This window comes from Sinocyclocheilus rhinocerous, unplaced genomic scaffold (assembly GCF_001515625.1).
Source record: "Sinocyclocheilus rhinocerous isolate Xijiao unplaced genomic scaffold, SAMN03320098_v1.1 scaffold603, whole genome shotgun sequence".
NCBI lineage: Eukaryota > Metazoa > Chordata > Actinopteri > Cypriniformes > Cyprinidae > Sinocyclocheilus > Sinocyclocheilus rhinocerous.
In genome coordinates this window covers 449,123-474,142 of record NW_015656630.1, presented here as the reverse complement: position 1 = coordinate 474,142, position 25,020 = coordinate 449,123, and the positions used below count along the sequence as shown (strand labels likewise).

The following is a 25,020-nucleotide window of genomic DNA, read 5'->3' as shown; positions in this document are numbered from 1 at the left end:
ACATGCATCAAACAAGCTCTATAAATATATGTAAATATATAAAATACCATCAGTGAGTGATTGCATTACACTGTAAATGTCTTTTGGGGTCAAACGGTTTGAATTTCCTAAATTCTAGTAGCTATTTCAGTTATTTCAAGCTGACAAATGTCTACGTATGTGAATTTTATACAGCAAACTACAACAAAACTGTCTGCTGTCTTGGGTCACTGCAGTTTTACAAGAGCAATAAATGGTTTGTTATTCCATTGCTTACAGTCTCTAACATGTGGTCTAAATTATTAATCTTTGAGTTTATCTCTTGCTCGCATCCAATGTCAAGAGGTTGATGCTGTAATTTATCTGCGTTTTTACTGAAGGCAAAACACTGAAGGCATAAACCCGTTGACCCAAACACAGGCACACACAAACAATTTCAGATAAGACAACAGATCTATTACAGGTCACTGCTTGTGCAACAGGAAAATTTGTGTTATTTTTACATGTCTCAGCAAACTTATAGAGTTTCTCGCTAATGCACACAACCCTTGATATCTGTAATTCAAGATCACCTGGTTAATCTCCGATTTCTCGCTTCGTTCCCAAGGGAATCTGTTTCTTAAAATCACAGGGGTTAGAATAAGTAAAAGAATCCACTATTACAAGGTCTCAGGTCTGTATCAAGATAAGCAGCAGTGCTTTGGATGTGATTAATTGAGAGCTAAGCTCTGGATGTCCTTTCCTTCGCCGTGACCTTTCTGCCGATCCTATTCAAAGAGGTTGCGAGAGGCTGTGAGTTGCAGTACGTTTGATTCAAGATGAAATCACGCCTATCTTTAAGTGCTCTCATGTATAAGTCGCCGTTCCAATCTAGTCCCTGTATATCTAGACCTATACTTTTGTGTGGCACAGCAAGCAACTTTAAGTTATCTAAAAAAGTATAACATTCATAATTTACTTGTGATTTTGTTATAAACCTGAATGATTTCATCTAAAGAAAATATTTTGAAGAATGTTTCAACTGTTTTTTGTCCATAAAGTGGCAGTCAATGGGGTCCAAAATAACAATGGACCCCACTTTCACTGTAGTGACAAAAACACTTTTAAACATTCTTAAAAATATCTTTTTGAGAGAAAATCATACAAAAACAAATCAAAGAACAAAAGAAAGAAGGTCATATTTTCAACAAGATTCTAAGTCCCTTTCTCTCAAAAATTAGCTTCTTTTAACCAAAGTTAGTTAAAAATGTACTACTTCGCAGAATTTACACAGTTTTTTTAAAAGACATTATTGATATTTAGATCAATATTTAAACATATTTACAAAAATTAACGATTCAACGTAGATCTAACAAGTTTTTTTCCCTTTAGGGGAAGGGCCTGGACTCTGTTGATATAGATTGGTTTGGGAATTTAAATATTTCAAAATAGCCCGTTCCCTTGGAAACATGAATAATGGATGACGGATCATTAAAGATCAATAGAGCTCATAAATCAAAATCCTAACTCTTCCTATTCAATACATCATTTACCACCACAGAGAGAATGTTTCAGCTATTTTTGTCCATTGACTTTTATTTTATGGAGATCCAAAAAAATTACAGATCACAGATAATCAAAGATCAATATAACTCATAAATAAAATCAACTCTCCTATTCAATATATCATTAACCACCATACTCCAGACTAACCACCAACAGTCTTATTAATTAATGGGAGCCTTTACTGACATATAATGTTATGAAGGCCAGACAGAGCCAGTGCCTCCCACACATTTGGCAAATGGAAATTCAAAGAGGAAGTTGGTCTGGCACTCATATGCCAGTGCTAAAATATGAGGTCTATTGTAAGAAGTGATGAAAGCGAGGTGGTTATATTGGAGCAAGCCTGTAGCTGTTCTTTGATCCAGGCATGAATCAGCAGACCGCACTGTTCATAAATGCTTTACTGTTAATTAGCGGACTGCAGTGCACATGGACTATTCATTGATTAGCACAAGTAGACCTTTGATCGATACTTTCTTATAATGTTGTGCACAGGATGTGACAGGTTGTTTTAATTGGACAGTTTGGGGATAATGATACTAAAATATGGAACAACAACAAGGTTTTCATTTATACCAAGTGTTTGCTTGCTATAAGAAACACATACCATAAGACCCATAATACCATAATACTGCAAGTATTATACTATATAGACATAACATCCCATTATATTCAAAGTTATGTTTTGAGAGCAAAAAGCAATAATAAAGCAGATCTTCATGATTTTATCTGTTACACCAAATACACAAAATATTGATCTTTAAAAAAGCATCATATGACCCCTTTAACATTTTCTCTTTGGTGATTTAATGTGAGGAATATTCCCTAAACAATATTTCATTCAAAATAGGAAAATTGTTAGCAATGGCCAGATTAAAATTCTAACAAATCCATAAAAAAACATGTATTAGGAATACAAAAAGCACAAGCCCAGACACAAACTAAGTAAGAAGGAGAAATGCTTCCAAACTCTTTTATGAATGAAAATTCATGACTTCCAGAACACACCATTCTGCCATTAAACTTTCATAAAGACAGCTGTAATTAAGCTGGACAGTGATGGACCGGGGACAGTCCAGAACATTCTCTAAACTGGCAACAGATGAGAGCGGACAGATTCCAACCACTTCTCTTCCTCAATGGATCTGTGTCTCAACAACTGCAAATCGCACTGGCTGACTCCACTCAGCGCTGTTTGTGTAACACGCTGCACCTTTAAGAAAATGTATGGGCAAGAGCATCTCGCTCCGAGGCACTGAGCTATGCATCACTACAGAGAATATAAAAGGCTGTATTTTAGTGGTTTTACAATGAAGGAAGGGTACAGTGTGGATATTTTTTTTCCCCCCAATAGCTATTGAAAGATGCCACAAGAGTCTTATTTTCCTTTTACAAGTTTGTGGGATCTGGCCTTGGTCTTCGTTCCAGACTTGTGTATGCTTTTGAAGTGTATGCAGTGCTTGTTGGTTGCTTCCAATTTGTAATTCATGGCAGAAGTATGTACACAGAAGAGAAAAGCACAAACATGTTATACATAATTCATTCCTCTACTTTGGCAACTGAGGTTTGGAAACATTTGCATGCTCCATTTAGGGGGCAATGTGCTCAATGGGACATCAGAGGATATTTTAGAAGACACCATTTCTGCTTACACTCTTAAAAATAAAGGTGCTTCAAAAGGTTCTTCACAGCGATGCCATAGAAGAACCATTTTTGGTTCCACAAAGAACCATTCAGTCAAAGGTTCTTTAAAGAACCATCTCTTTCTTACCTTTTTATAATCTGAAGAACCTTCTTTCGCCACAAAGAACCTTTTGTGAAACAGAAAGGTTCTTCAGATGTTAAAGGTTCTTTATGGAACCATTTATATAAAAAGGTTCTTCTATGGCATTGTGAAGCACCTTTATTTTTAAGAGTGTAGTTCCACATTTCTGGCAAATTTGAAGAAAATGTTTGATTTTTCTCTTATACAGTCACTCTTCTTTTGTATGAATTGTTAACATGCATCCTAAAATGCACCCGAAGCACATCTACCTTACTATTCCAGGCATTGTAAAGTGGATTCATGTGATTGTTCTGATGGAGCCTGGGGACCAATCCTGTTAAATGCAGGCTGATTAGCATCCCCGCTAGGCCTCTAATGAATGTGAGAGAGCCTTGAGAGCTTAAGTTCTCCCAGATCTGGCCAGAGTTCCTCATCAGGTCTGGCCGGGGACAGCAACTCATCTGTTACATGCACTGATTATAACCATTTTGAAAAAATTCCAGAATGTCATTACCATTTATAAGAGATGAGCATGTCATCACAAGGAAAATATTTCATATATTGTGTAAGGACACATAAGGAAAACTATTTTATATCAGGGTCAGTGACAAATAAGAGCGTCCAAGAAACTTTCTTAGTACATTTCACACTACTGTTCATATGTCTGGAGCCAGTAATATTTTATTTTCTTCCTTTCTATTTTTTTTTTAAAGAAATTAATACTTTCATTGAGCATGGCCACACTAAACTGATAAAAAGTGAGAGTAAAGAAGGACATTCATAATGTTACAAAAGATTTCTATTTCAAATAAATGCTTCTTTTTAAGCTTTCTATTCAAAGATTAGAAAGCATAGAGAATAGAGAAGAATATAATATTACAAAAATATTAAACAGCACAACAGTTTTCAGCAAGAAATGGAAGAAGGATCATGTGACTCAGCAAGAAGGATCATGTGACACTGAAGACTGGAGTAATGAATACAATTCCTAAATATATTAAAACAGAAATAAATAGTTGTTTTAAGTTCAAAATAATATTTCAAAAATATTACTGTTTTACTGTATTTTTAATCAAATAAATGCATTCTGGGTGAGCATTAGAGGCTTTCAAAAAATCTTCCCAACCCCAAACTTTTGAGTGGTACACTCTAAAAAATGCTGGGTTGTTTCAACCCAATTTTGGGTCAAATATGGACTAACCCAACTGTTGGGTTAAATTTTGGTTACATTTTTAAATTAACTTTTTAACCCAACAGTTGGGTTAGTCCATATTTGACCCAAAATTGGGTTGAAACAACCCAGCATTTTTTAGAGTGTAGTGTATGCTGGTTACATATGACTTTGAAAATATATAAAAAGTAAAAAAAAAAATGCTTATTTCTTTCCTAATAAATAATAGAAATCATTATTCTTTTAATGACATCAAGAAAGTTTCATAAAGTCAGTATTCGCCTGACATTTTTTGGATTACGCTTAAAAAATATTATTATTTTTTATTATTATTTGCCAGCATGGACAACAGCTGTCTTGGATGTTTTGCAGCACAAAATCTGACTGAACGGATAAAGACTGGAAAATAACGGTAATTTTCATTTCTTATTTTATCTACAGCTTGTTAGAGGTAGAATTCTTTAGTGAAATAAAGTAGTGCCAAGATGATATTTATTTAAATGAATGAGAGAGAGAATGCGTGAGCGAGCGTGAAGCTTGTTGGTTAAATTACAAAAACTAAAAAGTTATCACCTAATTGCTGAGAAATATAATGTAGCAAAGCTGTTGTATTTATAACAGTCACAGGGCAGGGGTTGAAAACCAGCTGATGAATGTGCCATTTCTTACCTATATAAAGTTTTCATCTCAATAAAATGCAACATTAAATCAATGTCTTTATGGGCAAATGTGTAGCACTTGCATAAGGAGTTCTGCAGGGAATCGGATATGTGTGTTTAGACGTAGGTCGGATGTCCAGATATAGGATATGTATACGATTAAAATCCACATTTGGAAGTGGGCCAGATCAGATACAAAAAAATCTGATCTCGTGCAGATTTTTGTGTTTACACGTGTACAACGAATTCCAATCTGTGTCAGATGCAAGCTAAAAAACAGATTTTTTTGTGCCAGTGTAAATGCAGCCACTGTAGACATTGCTCTACTGTAAGAACATGTTCTACCAGGGTAAAAAAAAAACATATTTCAACAAACCCTTATACTTGAAGCACACCGTAGTTTATGTCATTTCCTGCCCATAATTTGAGTACAAACCCATTGATTTATTGATATTACTTCAGTGATGCTGACAAAGTGCAGGCCAGAAACTAAAGGAACGCTGCCTCCTCCTTCCATACATCCCCCAACCCCTGACCTCGAATGGCACGAGCCTCACATCTCAACACTCTTACGGTAAATGATCCCAGCCCTAAGGAAGAGGGAATGAGGATGGGGGTTGGGGGGAGGAAAGAATGGAAGAAACATGGCTTCATGGCACCGCCATCCTAACTTCCCCTCTCGCCGTCTCCTCTAAGATAGTGTGGTCTTAATTACGCAGCCGCCCAAAAACCCAAACAACAATTAGTGCAGCATAAACTGACACTAATATATAACCTACAATGCTTTTCAACACAGTCGCCACAGTGACAGCAGCAGCTCAGTCATACGCCTCACGACAGCTATTCTGGATGAGGGAGGATGGGTTGAGTATTGGAAGGGAAGGGGCGGAGCTAAAGCTTAACAGCCTCTCTGGTCTGGGGGAGTTCAGTGGATAAGCATGATCTGTCAAAGCCTCATAAACATGGGCAGACAAATGGTGTTCTCCCCCAAAAACATGGACGTGTGCTCCATACGGTATCACTTTGACTTAAAGGCACAGAGATTTTTGAGCTTATTGAGTTATTAAGGTATGCAGGCCTCAGGTAAATCATTCAGAACCCCAAGAGAAGAAATGAAGAAGTTTATGTGGAAGTCGATTACAGCATCTGTAAGACTTATTTTGGCCTTTATTTACAGGACTGTAGAGAGCAAATCTGTTACCTTCTGTAACATGACATGAGTCTTCTTAAAGGGATAGTTCACCCAAAAATCTTTTCTTTAGTGGAACACAAAAGATGATATTTTGAAAACTAATGAACATTTTGAAAGTTAATGAACAAACCAAATTAGACCCCACTGACTTGACTGAGATGATTTTCAAATGATCTTTTTTGTGTCGTTCCAGGTTTTGAATGACATGAGGGTGAGTAAATGATGATTTTGAGATGAACTATCCATTTAAAAAGGGTTATAAATAAAATCCAAATCTTGGCAGAGTTGGTGACCTTGAGTTTCCAGACACCCAAACTATAACAGCAAGTTTTGTAATTGTTATAAACAATTTCTGCTGCAGAGTAAATCGCCAGCATCATGATGGGAGACACACTCGTCTGTAAGTTTACAAATTACATACAAGTATCCGTGAAGCATAAAGCCACTTTGTGAGAGGAAGTACACTGACAGTCACATTTGGCATTGATTATGGCGTCCTCCTTTTCCTGTCACAAATTTTAACCATTGCTGACAAACGGTTGATCAGACATGGTTTAGATTTCAGCACACGTCCTCAAACATGAAAAACATGGGCTAAATGTTACAAAGCTGAATTATATTATCATATTATTCTGTCTTTTATAAGTCCAGCTGAATTGCCATTTGTGGCCTAATTTACTTCCGCATAGTGATGTATTTTTTAAAGATGCAGAATGTTCAATAAGAAAAAATAAAAGTAGAATTGGTTTTCATGATCATAAATATCATGGAGTCAGACTTAATATGAGTGTGCAAAAATAAAGGTTAATTAGCCTACTGTTCAAATTTTGAGGTCAGTAGGGTTTTTTTTTTTTTTTACTCAGCAAGGATGCATTAAATTGATCAAAAGTGACATATATAATGTTACAAAACATCTCGATTTCAAATAAATGCTGTTCTTTCGACATTTCAATTCTTCAAAAAAATCTACAAAAATGATTTCTGCACAAATATGAACCAGTATAACTATTTTCAACATTGATAATAATGTCTCTTGAGAACCAAATCAGCATATTAGAATGATTTCTGAAGGATCATGTGACACTGAAGAGTAGAGTAATGACCACTAAAAATCCATCTTTGCCATCACAGGAATAAATGACATTTTAAAATATACTCAAATAAAAAACAGTTATTTTAAATTCTAACATTTCATAATGTTGCTGCTTTTACTGTATTTTTTGATCAAATAAATGCAGCCCTTGTGAGCATAAAAGTATTATCAAAAATATTTGTAAAAATCTTACCGATCCCAAAGTTTTATAAAGACAAACTTTCTTCATTTGAATAACGTGCAGGTGAATCAAGTTTTGTTTTTTGTTTTTAAATTGACTTTTTTTAAATTATAAATCTGTTGCTAATTTCATTTACATTTACATTTACATTTACATTTAGACATTTAGCAGACGCTTTTATCCAAAGCGACTTACAATTGGGGGATACATAAAGCGATTCTTCTTAAAAGAGGCAAACAGATACAGGAAGTGCTTGTAATACCAAGTTTTTAGACATTGTTCAAATAAGTACACGCTAGAAAGAGAAGGAATAGATAAAGAGATAGAATTTTTTTATTTTTTTTTATTTTTATTTTTTTATGATGATGAAGTCAAGTAGCTTCGAAAGAGATGAGTTTTCAGCTGTCGCTTGAAAATGGTCAGGGATTCAGCATTCCGGATAGGGGTGGGAAGATCGTTCCACCAGCCAGGAATGGTGAACGAGAATGTTCTGGAAAGTGATTTTGATGACATATCCTACTGTATGCTATGTATTACATGCTCCACCTGTAGAGGTACACACAGCCGCTGGTCATGCTGGGGTCATGACCCATGGAGCTTTTAAGGGTCAAGGTCATAGGTCAGCAAGATGTCGTCCAGTTCATTGTCAGCCGCCACCTCGACCCCTGACTGCTAAGCTGCAAACGCAAGCCTTTCGCTACATCTAAAATGAGCTGTTCATTTGGACTGCGACACATGCCACATAGCCAGACAATGAGAGACCACCTGTTATCTTTAAATACAACTCTTGTGTGGCCTCCGCTCATCTCTTTTCATAGGAGCAAATAAATTCAATTAGGAAGAGGGATATCCTGAGGCATGATGTCACTTGCTTTAGTCAGAGGGTCAGGGGCTCAGCGTGACCTCATTAAACGGTGGAAAGCTGTTATACGTTGGCTTCACCTCCATATACAAACACACACTTGCTTTGTAAGTTTGGGGTGAAACATCAAACTGATTTCAATGTCATGTGAGTTCAGTGGTTGTGGTGAACTCAGGCAGGACACATGCGAATCAGGGAGGTCATGAGATTGCGCTTCACTTGAGCGTTACAAATGAAAACTGTGTGAAAAGTTAAAAGCAGAGAGAGACCGGGCAACTTACATTCATTAGAGAGGATTATGGGAACACAATGACGGTGACAAATGCTAAAGCATCTGATCAGAGCATGGATCTTGATCATGTGCTTTTCTGTGAAGAGAAATCACAGTGTACATAATTTGTTAAAAAGGAAATATGAATCTTTTTAGAATAAATCATTTTAATTCCATCTGTCTGAACAAGAGGAAGCATGTTGTTTGGAGAGTCAGTCTAGTTCAAAATACGGATAGAAAACATGCAGACAAATCATGAACAGGAAAAAGCTGAACAAAGACAATACTGAAACTATCATTTATGGTATTATTGTGGCCTTTTTTCCTGTAGCTTGCTCATGAATAAAGGTTGGAGGAAAATGGAGGGGAAATGATTTGTAGTCATTTGTGGAGAAATCGAATCAGTTGAGTGAATGATTCAACGGAACAAAAACATACTGGTGATTAAACCTGCAGAAAGGGCTAGTGAATGATTCAGATCTTTTTAGTGAACTGATCGCAAAGATTCAACTCACTTGGATGAATCAAAATGCTCAGAGGCATGAAACATGACCTGTTAAGCACAAACTGGAACTGTTTCTGTTTCGGAACATGCTTCACAACTCCTTGTTCAAGCTCTTCTTCTGTCCAGGCTGGGCTATTGCAATGCTCTCTTGGCAGGTCGTCCAGCCAGTTCTATCAAACCTTTACAATTAATCCAGAACGCGGCAGCAAGATTCATTTTTAATGAGCCGAAAAGAATGCATGTCACACCTCTGTTTATCAATTTGCACTGGCTACCAATAGCTGATCGCATAAAATTCAAGGCATTAATGTTTGCCTTTATCTAAATTCATTACTTCAGAGTTATGTGCCCTCTAGAAGCTTGCGTTCTGCAAGTGAACGCCGCATTATTGTGCCATCTCAAAGAGGCACAGAATCACTTTCACAGACTTTTAAATTAAATGTTCCCTCCTGGTGGAATGACCTGCCCAACTCAATCCGAGCAGCTGAGTCCTTAGCCATCTTCAAGAATCGGCTAAAAACACATCTCTTCCATCTTTATTTGACCCTCTAACTCTAGCACTCTCCATTCTAATTCTATTCTTTATTTTTTTTTAAAGTGCCCCTTTTAGACTTGCACTCTATTTATTTACTTGAAAAAAATTAACACTAGCTTGCTCTATTCTTTTTCTATTCTGTCTGTTTTCTTTTTATTTATTATATAATTAAAAAAAAAACTTGCTATGTGTACTGCGTTAAGCTAACTGAGACTTGTTACAGCACTTGCATATCATTGCTCTTTTGTTGAGTTTGATTGCATCCATTGTCCTCATTTGTAAGTCGCTTTGGATAAAAGCGTCTGATAAATGACTAAATGTAAATGTAATGTAATGTTTCTGAAAAGTTAGTGCCATACGTTTCAAGAATGGAAAACATACAGGATAGCACTTGAGAAAGTGAAAGAAAGATGCTAACAAGAACTATTCCCCACATGTGACTGAATCCAGGAAAAAAATACCTAAGGAAGAGTCAGATTCAAGCTCCGTAAGAAGAAAAACAAAACATCTGACGCCTGAAATCAATTACGCGAACCCAGAGAGTGCAGACCAAAGTATAGAGCGAGCGGGTCGGTTCTACATCATTTTCCTATCTCATGTAGCTAACGACTCAGGTCTTATCACTACCCCATGACGGAGCCCCATGAAAGATGGAAATCATTTAAAACCACATCCCTTGACCTTGTTCCCACAATTTCACCACAAAAAAGAAAAATGTCTACCGACCAACTTTTGAGATACATACCCACTTCATTCCTGGCATTCCTCTCAGGGTTTCTACTACATCAACACAAATTCAAGTTTCCAGAAGTCATGGGACCACCTACTGTAACATGTGAGGTCAGTTCAAGCGCTGGTCATTGAGTTGCAAGTGTGTGTAAGAGGCTTCCAGGCATTGTGCATTGTTTCTCTGCTCCTTGACTGTGGCAGAAATTACTTTAATACGTGTAAATATGAAGTTCGGCACAATTTCACAACCACAGCCCTGCTTTTGCGAAATCCCTTTGATGTGGGCTTACAACAGACGTACTGCACAGACCATCTTAATGATAAAGAATAATTCATAAATAATATAAAAAATATAAAAGTTTTATATAAAATATAATTTAAACTATGTAGGATTTAATAATATAATATAATATAATATAATATAATATAATATAATATAATATAATATAAATCTGTAGCCGGGCTGTGCAATGTAACTACACACATATTTTTCAGACCTTTGATGATAGTCAGAAAACTATAATAAATAATTATATAATTCATGTATATATTATACATTCATTCAAAATATTACAACAAAATACAGTCAAAATCATATTAATATTTAGTAAAAAACTATTTACCAATACACAGAAATAAACAACAATATATTACTAAAACATGGTGATACATAGAAAATGCCACATAGTGACTTTGATTAACATTTTCAATTGATTATGCAAATTAACTTTGGAAGTGATTCACTGAAACGGACAGATTGAATTGATTCATAAAAATGAATTGAACTTACCAACTCTAACGCTGTTTGTGATATTAACGATTCTTATATTCACAATGTTTATTATTTTAATATAAATAGCCCAGATTTAATATTTACTGATGTTCATGTTGGTTGTATAGTGAAGGAAGTTAAAAAACACAGAGGGTGAACGAATCCATACTTTAACAAGGTTGAGAGAAAGGTCATAGGCACAAATGCTGTTCAAAATTCACTTATACAATGCACATTTAGAGAGAGAGGAAGAAAGAAATAGAGAAAGAAGGAGGGAAGGGGGGAAATAGGAGAAAAAAGGTGATTAGAAGGCAGAAACAGGGGGAAGGGAGAGAGAGAAAGCACCTCCCTTGAGAGTCCTGCTTAGTGTTAAGGCCTTGAAAAACACTTGAGCAGAACCTCACCAATCTGTCTAATGGAAGCCATATTGAATTAGGCCGGAGTGAACACACACAGCAGATTGTAGAAGGTGACTCATGCCCATGTTCATGACCACAGAAATCACAATAAATGCTGGCCAATTGATAGCTGACAACTGTGTAAGCCGCCAAAATCCAAGGTTAAAGTGACATATTGCTCTCGGTCAAACAATAACTAGATTTTGGTTTTGTAAGGGCGCAGTATAGTTCACTTATCTTGATTTACACTGCATTGACCGATCAAGACCTTTGTGAGTGTGGAAATAGAGAAACCAAGCTTACTGATCATCATATACAACAGCATATCATTGAAACAACGATTTAAAGGGTTAAAATCCCAGTCAGGGTCCCAATGGAGATGTATGAATATATGAATCAATGATCAGGACCCCGGGGAACGTGGATTAATGGAGGAAAGATTGTTTGGGGAGCAAAGATAAATGGAGCGAGAGACAGATGAAGAGATGGAAGATCTCTTGAAACAACGTCAAAACAATAAGACATTCCTTTTTACACTGTGTTAATGCATTACACTGATGGTGGAACAGGACATTATTTATTTACATGAACTCTCATGTACCAGAAAGGAGTTACAGAGAGAGTTATGGAATCAGAGATGGTACAGAAGAGAGAAATAGCTGCAGTTTATTCAGACCACATTCCAAGCAGGTTACTGTTCCCTATAGGATAAAAAAAAATAGATTTCCCCTGAGAAACAGGCCAATAATCTCATAAATCTCCTCTAGAGGTTCAGAAGAGATCTTGACAATTACTCATACTGTTCTCACATTTGCATAAACACCAGTTTGTTGACAAAGTCAGAGAAATCAGTACAAACTCAAACATTTCTCATTAAAATCTCCCAACATAGATAACACCTCCCTTTTAAAGTCCAGATCTTTACATGATTCAAATGACACCAAAATGACGTACACTGAAAAACAGCTTTTTAATTTTAAAACAGGTACAACCGCAGAAAACAATATTTCTTGTCCTGCAATCATTTAACAAATGTAAAATGTAAAAATTAAATGGATGATGGATGGACATGGGTAAAATGTTACAATGTTTATTTTATTCTACATTTATTTTTTAACGTGATATTTTATTTTATTTTATTCTATTTTAATTTGATTTATTTTTAATTTTAAATGTTATGTTCATTTATATTTTAATTTAAATAATTTTGTTTTATATTATTTTAATATTACATTTTATTTTAATTTTATGTTTTATATTATTTAAATTTAAATTTTTATTTTTATTTTATATTAATTAATTTAATAAGATTTTTTTAGTTATTTTATATTATTTTTATTTTATATTTTTATTTTAAGATTTTAAGTTTCATGACTTTTTTGCTTTGTTTTATTTCAACAACAGGCTGGTCAAATAGAATTAATAAAGTGCCCTGATCATTTGAGTATTTTATTAACTCAAATATATTTCACATAACCGACCATTAAACAAAATTCTGCCAATTTACTGTGTATCTCCATACGCATTGTTATAGCTATACACTCTTACTGTATGTCAACTATTGATTCATTCATGTCTATATTTAGGAGAAACATCTGATACTCAAAACTGAATTAAATCCCCTGAGCTTTGAACAAACAACCTTTGAGCAATAAAATCACTCTCTCGCTCTACACTCAGTCGATTTTATAGAGTAATTGAAGTCATTACCTCTCTGGCTATAAATTATAATTAGATCTGAGCATTTAGACCCCCAACCCCCCCCAAACACACACATGCTCCCCAATCAATCCCCACCTCCTCACACATGCGCCTCTCTCAAAGGAGGGTTTGGGGGAGAATTCAAACTTGTAAAGCACCTGTTACCTCAGGGGTGCCCTGTTGTTGTGAAAGGACTTCCGAGGAGCTTAGCAGGGGCACACAAACCAAAATAAAGCTGTCAGCGAATCCCTGCTGTCTGGATGTAACCGTTACAGCCTCGCTGTCTAAGACTATGCACCAGCCTAGTCACAGCCTCTGGACACGGACGGACCATGACGGTTTACACCCCACGCTCAGCAGATAATTATGTCTCTCCCTTGTGGAAAACAGGTCATAACTTATCAGAGTGGTACAGCATTTCCTGCACACCCATATGCATCCATAACAAAACCTACAAGAAGTTCATGCATATAAATCGCTTGCAGGCACAGACGCACACCCTCCCACACACACACACACACACACAAACATCCTCCAGACAGCGCACACCAGCTTGGTCCCACTTGCACTCTATTTTCTTCACTTTTGGCTACCTAAAGCTCTGGGAATGGCCAAGAAAAACAAGCCGGCTGAGCGCAAGATAGCACACAGGTCAAAGGTCATGAGGCTCCAGCTGGGACGTAGAGAGTCGGGCCGAGAGCGGAGCGAGGGAGAGATGAGTAACATGCATGCACAAGCACACGTGTGTTTGTATGTGCGTGCGGGTGCGAGAAACATCCGAGGGAACGTTTAAATCAAGACCTTGTCCTCGAGAATCACTCGACCTTAAAGTGCACTGATCCAAGTTGTGCCTGCATTTTAGAAGGAGAAATTAAAGCAAAATATAAGGTGTAATTCTCAAAAATGACATATTTTATGGTTATTAGAAAACATTACTAGAGGAAGCTTTTATCTGACCAGTGTTTGATATCAGTCTAATTGGAATCGTCCCCTGAGGACCAAACCACAAAACGCTGCCTCCACTGCCAACTCTTATTACCAAACAAATGGGTTTACAGCAAACGCTAAAACAACCACAGAGAAATTTGTGCATTTCTGTATATTACAGAAGTTTCCTTTTTCAATGCATTTGCATATAATTTTTTTAAAATATGATTAATATGTTAATGTTGTCTGTAAATATAAAATAAAATGTTTGATAAAAAAATAAAAAATAATACAAGGTTACACTTTATTTTAAGGTGTCCTTGTTACAGTGTAATTATACTAGGGCTGCCCCCTAATAGTCGGCTAATGGTTAGTCGGCTAGAAAAGGCTTGGTCGACCAAAATTTTATTAGTCGCTTAGTCGCAGAAAAAACAAAATCCACAGGCAAAGTCACGCAGTCCATGACGGACAGATATTGTTAACGGCTAGTCTATAGTAATACAGTACATCGGGCAGTACATCCAAACGCTCGCCTATCAATCATCGACCTCAAATTTGACTTATCATCTGAAATATGTAAGTATTAGCAACTTTACATGGCCGCTCAATCTAATGTTAATCTAGAAATATGTGAGCTGTTCAAGTGTCTGTGCGGAGTGTGTTAGCTGAACAGTAGCGCGCTCGCTGCAGGACAGATGGAGGCGCCGGAGCGGTCATTTGCTCTTTAAATAGCTGCTCCGCCATTTTTGCTCATTCAGATAAGAGTAATACATCTTTCGAATCTCTAAAGACTCTACGTTTATTTGTTTGCACTCACAATAACAACAAAACGCGCTTTTGTAAAATAATGAAAGCAAGCAGGATGCACTTTCTGCCATCTCGGTCTGTGAACTTGAGCGCGAAATATCTTTGCCTTACAGACATTAAAAATATATCTATAGAGAGTGAAATGTCTACGTTCAAATTAACCAATTCAAATGGAAAACCAATATTCTCAGATTATGTGATCCATATGAAACATTCATACAGGCGCATCCACTATTGTGGAGATGACGAGTCAGTGTCGCCGACTTCATCGCCTGAGCCGAAAACAAAAAAAACACTAGTTTATCAATTTATTAAAATGTTAATGCTGTCTCCTTACTGTTTTTCCCTGACACATTCATAATCATTACTTATGCGGGGCACTGTGGCAAGCTTTATGCGTGTGCTTGAGCGCCTATTAGGCTATGTAGGCAATTAAAGGCTCATTATTATGATTTAAATGGTTTATTAATAAACGTGCGATTAGTCGACTAATGCTTAAAATTAACGACTACTAGTCGACCAGAAAAATCCTTAATTGAGGACAGCCCTAAATTATACATTTAAGTACTGAGTAATATTAATTAACTACATGTACTTACTATATGGTTAGGGTTAGGATTAGGGTTTTTCTTAGGGTTACTTGCATGTAATTATGCATAATTTATTGTTATTATAATAGTAAGTACATGCAACGTGTAACAAGGACACCTTAAAATAAAGTGTTACCAAATACATATGAATAAGTGTTACAAATATATGAATAAAATATTTATTATTTAATAAATAATTATTTTCACACACACACACACACACATATATATATATATATATATATATATTGCATATACAAGTATATATAAACGTAAATATTCAATATATTTAAAAAGGTGCATAAATTAATAATGCATTAAATAAAAAATATTTAAAAAATAAATTAAGAAACGTAAAAAATAATTTATGCATTACATTAAAATTACTGTTAAAAATATTTTTTCCATCACTGAAATGAGATTTTAAATCTTAAATGCCCTTGAGCTTCATTTGTTTTATGAATATATAATTTATTTTTTCTTTACATAATGGAAAGTTTTCATTAGATTCACCAAAGAAGGAAAATGGATGTTGGAGAGGAGAGAAAAGTGGAGCTCCTAAATTCTCCAGCTGTAGACTGTCTATAAAGTCACTGTCTCATAAAAGAGATGAGGAGCATGACATCATCATGACCTCAATTAGAAAAGATGCCTTTGAGGCTTTCACGCTGTCTGTTTCCTTACATTTATGATTAACTCCAAAGATACCATCTCAGTACATCACACCCACAATTCTGCACCAATAAACCCCTCATAGATTGCCTCTTGCCATTTAACTGCCATATTTGTGGTATGATAGGCAGGAATATCTGCCGCTATAAGTACCATTGTTTCGATTAAAGCTGTCCTTCCAGCCCCTGCTCTCATCAACGTTAGTGCTACCCATGTCCTTTCCAATGGAAATGCTCAAGTCTCTCTTCACACAAAACTACATTATCTCAGAATTAATCCTTTCCCAAAACTGTTGCTTTATGAGTCCCATTATAACAAAACACATCTGTACAACACTGCAAACAGAGCCAACCGTCACATCAAACCATGTAGACATAACAGGGACCCCTCTGCAGTCACCTCCCGGGACGGGACCCACTCTGGGTGGATGTTCGTTTCTCGCACCTGCTGGGTCCCCACAGCCGGTTTAATCGAACCCGTTACTATAGATCCATCACTGACACACACAGAGGAGATGACGTGTGAGCGAGGTAGGAGATCGACGCTCTCTCTCACATTCCCACACATGGGAGGCAAACAAGGAGTTAAGGAAAAAATTAACTTAAATGATTTTAGCAAATGGCTGCAATATAACAAAGAGTGAAAAATTTAAGGGGGTCTGAATACTTTCCGTACCCACTGTATTTCCATCCTAGGATGACCCTTTGGGAGTGTCTGTGAGTGTTGGTCAGCATGTTCATACCTCACGGCCGTGAATTCCACTTGGATGATTTCATTCATAATCAAGCTAATGTATATAACAAGTTTTTTCTCTTCTGATTCAGGAAGAATGGTTGTCCTCTCCAAAACATAACCCACTCCGGTCTGTAATACCTCTCTGAAATGTTACTGACCTCTACAAGGACATTACTGCAAGCCACTTCTTTACATTCTCTCTCTGTCTCCTGCCATCTCTCTTTTTCCTACAGAGTCCCCAGATAAGAGACATAGATCCTCTAATCAAGCTTAGCTGGCAGTCCATTGCGGGGTCATGTTCAGCTCAGCTCAGCACTGGGTGTGAGATAAAAGGCAGAGAAAACGCATGTGAGCAAGAAAAGTCGTGATGAGACACCCTTATGTTCTTTCTTCTTTCTGCTTTAGTACTGATGCGATCAGGTTTTGAAATTAACACCCGCCGTCCCGCCAAATGCGGGTAAAAATCGGCGGGTAACGCTGTCAAATCACTAGCCAATTTGGCAAGTTACTTTTCATAAATTATGTTCACACATTAATTTCTTGGGCAAGTTAATTTAAGCCAAATCTGCGCAAATACTGAACTCGTGAGTCATCATGATATATTAAATACAGCCTAATTGCGCAGCATCTTATCTAGCTTACTTGAACATTCCCGACAAATAACGGCGCGCTGGTTTCCTATGAAAACGACTGAAGACTCACACAGTTTCTATACAACCGGCGAGCAGCGCGGCAACATAGAACCCATTATGATCAGTGATGCCATCTACACTGGATGCAGTGCGACATGACAAATCCCCGACAGTAAACTGATGATTCGTTCTATTTATGACGCACTGACACAAAGTTCAAGTGATTTGCAACGTCTGCTTTGTCACATCCAGTGTAGACTGCCGCAAGCTGTTGGTTTATTTTGGTAATTTTTTTTTTTAGTTGGCAAGTAAATGTTATGAATGGCCGGTAACTTAAAAATGTAGTAGCCAAATTGGCTGGTGAGTGAAAAAGTTAAATTCAAACCCTGGATGCGATGTAGTCACAGCTCTATACAGCTCTGACTTCTGAGGAGCTGAACACTTTGTTTGCTGCACATGATAGTCATATGTAACCAGGGTGTTGCAGGTGGTTGCCACTGCAACATATTATGATTGGATCATTTGAATGAATACTTAGGCAACACTTTACAATTAAGTTCAATTCTCTGACATTAGTTAATGCATTAGGCATTATGAACTAACAATGGACAACAATTTTTAACACAAATTATTTATCTAGATTAATGTTAATTTAATTGTTAATTCAGGTTTGTCCACAGTATATCAACTAATGTTAATTTGTGTGTATGTACTGCATATGAAATTAACATTAACCTAAATCAGTTTATTCATGTTTTTTTTTTGCTTTTATTTTTTCAGTTTTCATTTTAATTTTAGTTTACATTTAATTTTTGTGTCCTTTTGTCTTTTCAATTTCACTGTATATTGTATGTATTTCCATTTTAGTTGCAGTATGTTAGTATTTCAAATTTAACTTATTTTATTTCAGTTAGTTGTCAAGGCAACATTTCTCATTTCCATTTATGTTTTTTTTATCTAATATTTATATTGAATTTTTATTTTTATAGTTTATCATATTTGTATTTATTTTATATTTTACTTTATTTCAATAAACTGAAAAAAAAAAAACGGAACATAAAACAAACAAACAAAAAAATATTACAAAATCAAACTTTATTATAAAGTTCCAATTCTTGCTATTAACAAAACCATTAACTATGACTTTTGCCGCAATAAACTCCTAATCTGCTGCTTATTAATAATTAGTAAGGTAGTTGTTAAGTTTAGGTATTGGGTAGGATTAGGGATGTACAATATGGTCATGCAGAATATGTGCTTAATAAGTACTAATAAACAGCCAACATGTTAATAATAGGCATGTTAATAAGCAACTAGTTAGTGAGAATTGTTCCTATACTAAAGTGTAACCTTCCTGTTATATTTTGTCAACAAAGCCTTTATATTAAAATCAATTACTTTTCATAAAAATGTATTTTGCTTGTTTCTTCATTATTGTTCATGAAACAAAGAAAAAACTCCTTATCAAGGGTAATGGAACTCTTTCCAATTAATCACAATTTTTTTACTAGCAAAAGTCGTCTTAACTCTGACTATCAACCATGTACACAGGTGCAGAGATTACTAATTTGAAGGATGAAGTTACCCAGAACATCTTTAAAACCCCAGAGCTTTATAGTTTATGAAATTGAAGATGCACAGCTTCATACCAACCAGTTACGGAGTCTGACCTGTTGACCTCTGGAGCAGGGTGACAACAAGAATGCATGTTTAACTAATGTCCTGGGATTGACAGAACATGAGGGGGCCAAAACACCTCCATCCTTTGAAGAAAACAAATGTGAGCACATTCCACTAGTCAATTCATTGATCTCAATATCAATCGCCCAAAATGATATATCTCAACAGTATTATAACTCTGAATGACACGTTCAGCTGGTTCTCACGTTGCTACGGTCAAATAAAACAATGTTGAGGAAATAGCTGCCAACTTCTGTGAACTTCACAACTTTTATATTTACTGCAGTGGATGTGAGATTGAGGAGACTGACGTTTATGGAGACTGGGGGGTGTGGAGGGGTGGCTTCACCATCTCTCTCCAGAGAGCCGGACTAGCACGGGATGCAGAAACAACACAGCATTGTAAATTTCTACCTTAAACACTTGGTTCCCTGCAGGCCTATTCTAAACCGGGCCGTCAGATTGGGTTAGCCACCAAATTCAGAGCGCACAATGGCCTCTGTGTGCATGAGGTTAGTTAATACCCCAGCCATCTTCTCTCTCTAAACACATGCACACAGACACACATACTAGAACACTTTTTTCTCATTACAGTCTTTTGCACATATCGACACGGCTCTGCCTTTAAACGGTCTCTGCGATCAAATACAACTATCAAACAAATCGTGTTTCTTTTGTAAATGTCACGTTAGTTGGGTTGCTTAAGCTAACTAGTTACAGAATTACCTGTTGAACACAACAACAAAAAAACTCTCTTGTAAATTTTTAGTGAATAAAAAGTTGTTACTGACGGAAAAATTTGACTCAAATGCTGTAGTTCTTGTATCTCGTTAGAATTTTCATGCATTAAAAACGAACCAGCCATATGGCACATTAAAACCAATAGAATTCTGCCGTTTTAACGTCAAACCTGGCTTGATGCATCATATTTGAATATGGCAAGAGGGTGATATTTTCATTAAATAATGACTTAAATATTCTTCACAAAATTGCAATTTAATTTTTGGTGTTGTACCAAACATTTTTGACAAAGCACTATTGGAATAATTCTCTCGTAATGAGGCACAATATTCTTGCCAGGCCCAGTCCGTTATCAACTTGTGTTGTAGATGAACAGTCAAGGTATAAACAGATCAACACAGCAAGTTTGTTTAAGCTCATGTGTAGCCTTGGCCAAGCAACTCTCTGACCTCTCGTTATCGGAGACAGAATCACAGTCTTAAGTTATTCATCATTCTCTCATGGAACAATAAACAAATCCATGGTCCAAGTTTTGCAAAAGTCCAAAAAATTCTACCCTACAAACGTCACTCGAACAACTTGGAGCGAACAACTTTACATGTTTGGCACAGCTCATTATGTTCCTAACAATTAGAAAAGAATATTTGTAAGTTAAAATCAAATGAGAGCTTTTGGGGGCACTGGGTTCATTTGGTGGCAACAAATGACATTTATCGACCTTTTATTTGCTAGATCTTGAAACTTTTACGTTCAATAGTAAGTAAAGAGTTAGTCATATCCATAAAGCAGAGTTAAATAGCGCCGTAAAAAAAAAAAAAAAACTAAGCAGTCCTCTGTGTATTTACTTATATAGGGAAATTCTGTTTACCCAGAATTCAGACAACAAAATTGAAAATGAGTAACACTTATATAGGGAATAGACAGTGATTTTGGACACTACAGAACAGTTAAGCGATTTGTCGTGTTGGCACAAGCAAGAATCATGACGTTTGAGGGCAGCACAGGCTGTAGAGCAGAACAGTGCCAGTTTGTCCACCCAGTTGTTAAGTGTGAGTCATTGCCCATGTGTGTCAGTTTCACTTATCACTCTCGAGTGTTTTACCAGGACCTGTGGAGCGCGATTGTGAGAGTCCTGGAGGAATGTGGGGGCGCCAGGCGACATTCTCCCATTTCCGTCCCAGTGTATATCTCTACCTCTTCTACCACCTCTCTTTTCCTGTCTGTCTGGCAAAATGTACACACACACACACACACACACACACACACACACACACACCTCCTTCCAGCTCAACATAAGCAGAATCAGACACTGCCCTGAAAACAGCCTGAGATGTTTGTTTATTCTGTAGATGTTTTTTCTTGGCCTGTCAATATTAACGGACCATGTTTATCTCCCCTGAAAAAAGTAGGTTTCATCTTTTATCCAGAAACCACACATAATAATGTTAAAATAAAACATTAAACATTAAATAACAACATAATGAACATTGGATCAACACGCGGTTTAAAGGGATAGTTCACCCAAAAATGAAAATTCTTTCATTAATTTCCCACCTTCATGTCGTTCCAAACCTGTAAGACCTTCGTTCATCTTCGGAACATAAATTAAAATATTTTTGATGAAATCCGAGAGCTTTCTGACCCTCCAAAGACAGCGACACAACTGACACGTTGAAGGCCCAGAAAGGTAGTAAGGACATCGTTAAAATAGTCCATGTGACGTCTGTGGTTCAACCTTAATTTTACGAAGCTACGAGAATACTTTTTGTGCGCAGAGAAAACTAAATTAATAACTTTATTCAACAATTCTTCTCTTCTGTGTCAGTCTTCGACATGCGTTCACAAGAGTACCAAGACACATGCGTGTGGTGCTACTCGGATTTCATCAAAAATATTTTAATTTGTGTTCCGAAGATTCGGAAGGTCTTACAAGTTTGGAACGGCATGAAGGTGGGTAATTAATTACAGAATTTTCATTTTTGGGTGAACTATACCTTTAATATTCACAGATGCTAGTCCATATTTGCATTTGATTTAAGTGTACTGACCTCCTTTTGATTTACTCAAAATTTCGCAAATTCTGTGTTATACAGAGTTTACTGTAATGCATTCCACATTATACAGTAAATTCCTTTTTTATGACTTGATTCCATGATTCCATCCACGTTTTCTGCATCACGGAAATCATAGGGCCCTAAAAATTTGTTTACCACCTGGTGTGAAAAAATGTTATGGGTTAATAATATATGTGTGTATTCCTCTTTAAAGCAACATCTAAGGAACAAGTAATTCAGAAAAACCTGTGCTACTTCACAAACATTGAAGAAAGGAAAAAATGCAACCTTGGAGGAAATTCTGTAATAAACCAGGAAAAGGCATCTATTGTTGGTGGAGAGAGAACGGAAGCTTTGATAATGCGATACTGGCTTCATTTGCAGCACCAAGGTTGTTCTCTATCTTTCAAGGTTCTTCAGGGCTCTAACCATTGTGAGAAGCCATTAACTTTGCACTGATATCTTCTCAAAAATCTATTTTTAATAACCGGTAGGTTAAACTATCTCATAATGCGACAAGCTTTCTTTTTTCATCTTGTCATCTCATCCTGGCAGCGAAGAACATCTGCTGTTTTGCTGTTCTAACAGTGCAGATGGCAAAATCATTGTTGTAATGCTGTAGTTAATATAGCTCACATTACGTTTGGCTCCGTACAAATATCAATTTAACAATGCGGAAACACTGAGTTCATGTGTTACAAACACAATAAACTTCAGAGGAAAATGCGCATTACCTGAGTGGCAAACTGTCAACGTTGGTTGCCATACAAAAGACGTGTCATAAAACAGAAGAAACAATGTGTCCAGACGTCAGTTTTCCTCATAACTCGGTATTACAAGAACATAATAAATATCAATGTTTTGTAGTTCATTGCTATAAAAATAATCACAATACACGCCAACCATGGCTCAATATGTTTGAGATTACTGTGTCAAAGCTTTATTCACCTAAAAAATCTCAAACAGATACTAATGGAGGTTTTTCATGCTTATTTTAAAGCAAAATACTTTTTGATAAAAGCTTTTTAGGATCAATGCTATGTTTGAGTAGGCTAAATGTTAGCATTTGTGCTAACAAACAACCCATGGCTCACAGAGTAAACAATGAAATACAAGCCAAGGATAATTTATCTTTTAAGACTATATTCAAATTGTCTTAACCCACAATGATCTTTTCATATCTAATTTCACACATAATTAGATTCACAGAGTAGACGTGAATCTTCACTAAGCGTGCAAATTATTTTACAATCTTCTGCTTCAGACTACAGCATAAAAGCAACATGTAATCGGTGTAACTAGTGTTTTGTGTGGGTGAAGGGACGTTTTATACAGCACGGCTGTTCTCTTCTGGGTTTGGCATATTCTGGTTTCTTCCATGTGAGCTTGCCAAGTGCTCAGGCAGTTACTACTATGAATGGGCGTCATTTCGATTGGATAAGCCACTAGGATAGACATGAATGAGTCAGAGATGATTACTAAACACCAGAAAATCCAAAAACAATAAGTAATATGTAATGGCAAACTAAAAATCTGATAGAGTGTAAATATGATATTGAGGACGGTGCTTATGTGTCAGTGTTGGCCTTTGCCAGTTTCTCTGAGATGATTGATGGTTATGATTTCAATAACTTGTTTTGACTACATCCATGTGAGGAGGTTGGCAAAGAAACCACACTGCTTTGAATGACAGGAACTGTCTCTGAACATCAAATAACAGACACGAAACCACAAATAAACAAAGAATGCTGTCTGTTTTCTTTGTCTCCATGTTTGATTGCAACAAAGAAATTATAATTGCTACCTGAAATGAAATCTAAATCTTATCAAATTGTAATTTTCTCCTCAGTGTTTCTCAATGTATTTTGAAGAAACATCCTGCCATGTGTCATGAAATGTTAAATATGTCTGTAATCAATGCAACATGTGGCAATGCAGTTCACTGAACAAGCTATAACAGCACTGGGATTGTTAGCTTTTAATGTGTTTTTGCAACTGTGAATACCAAAAATTTCATAGCTTCACAAAGATTTTAAGTGGAAATAATTGGGAAAAGTGCTTTTGTAGGTCTATTAAAGAGGCATTAAAATAATCAGTAAACCACAAACAAATTTGAACATTAATATATATATTTTTTAAAAGACTAAGCAATAACGACGATGATGATGATGGTGATGATTAACACACTACCATTCAAAAGTTTGAGGTTCATACATATTTTTGTACAAGAAATTAATACTTTTTTACTCAGCAATGACACATGAAATTAATCAAAAGTGAGAGTAAAGACATTTATAATGTTACAAAAGATTTCTGTTTAAAATAATTGTTGTTATTTTGTACTTTTAAAGAATCCTGAAAGTATCACAGTTTCCACAACATTTTTGTTGATACTATGTTGATAATAATAAGAAATGTTTCTTTACCAGAAAATCTGCATATATGATTTCTGAAGGATCATGTGACACTGAAGACTGGAGTAATGGTTCTGAAAATTCCTTTACATTTCAACTTTTGAACAATAGTGTGTGTGTGTTAAAGGGTTCATATGATCTGGTTAATCAGAGCACACCTCACTTTTCAGAATGATGAGCTTTGTAAAAATCGACCTTTTTCAGAAAGGCGGGGCATAGAGGAGCAACAATAATGTACAGTATGTGGAAAATAATGTGTTTTTTGAACCTTAAACCGCATAAACACATTGCATTACACCAAATACACAACATAATGTTCTTTTTAGCAACGTCATATAACCCCTTTAATGTGTGCCTTAACCTCGTTTTGTTGTATCTTTATATATAGGCCTACTTATATTTGGAAATAC

At 36.1% G+C, this 25,020-nt stretch overlaps 1 protein-coding gene across 1 annotated transcript in view; it reads right to left on the bottom strand.

The window, feature by feature from the left end:
- The window catches only part of LOC107720538 (protocadherin-16-like), a 51,041-nt gene extending 29,737 nt beyond the window's left edge, over positions 1–21,304 (bottom strand). Inside the window, exons 1-3 of the mRNA XM_016528273.1 lie at positions 21,245–21,304; positions 19,608–19,772; positions 17,248–17,316 (exon numbers count right to left, since the gene is read on the bottom strand). Of these exons, the coding sequence (XP_016383759.1) occupies positions 17,248–17,316; positions 19,608–19,772; positions 21,245–21,304 (294 nt within the window). The remainder of the gene's footprint in view (positions 1–17,247; positions 17,317–19,607; positions 19,773–21,244) is intronic.
- Positions 21,305–25,020: the final 3,716 nt, after the last annotated feature.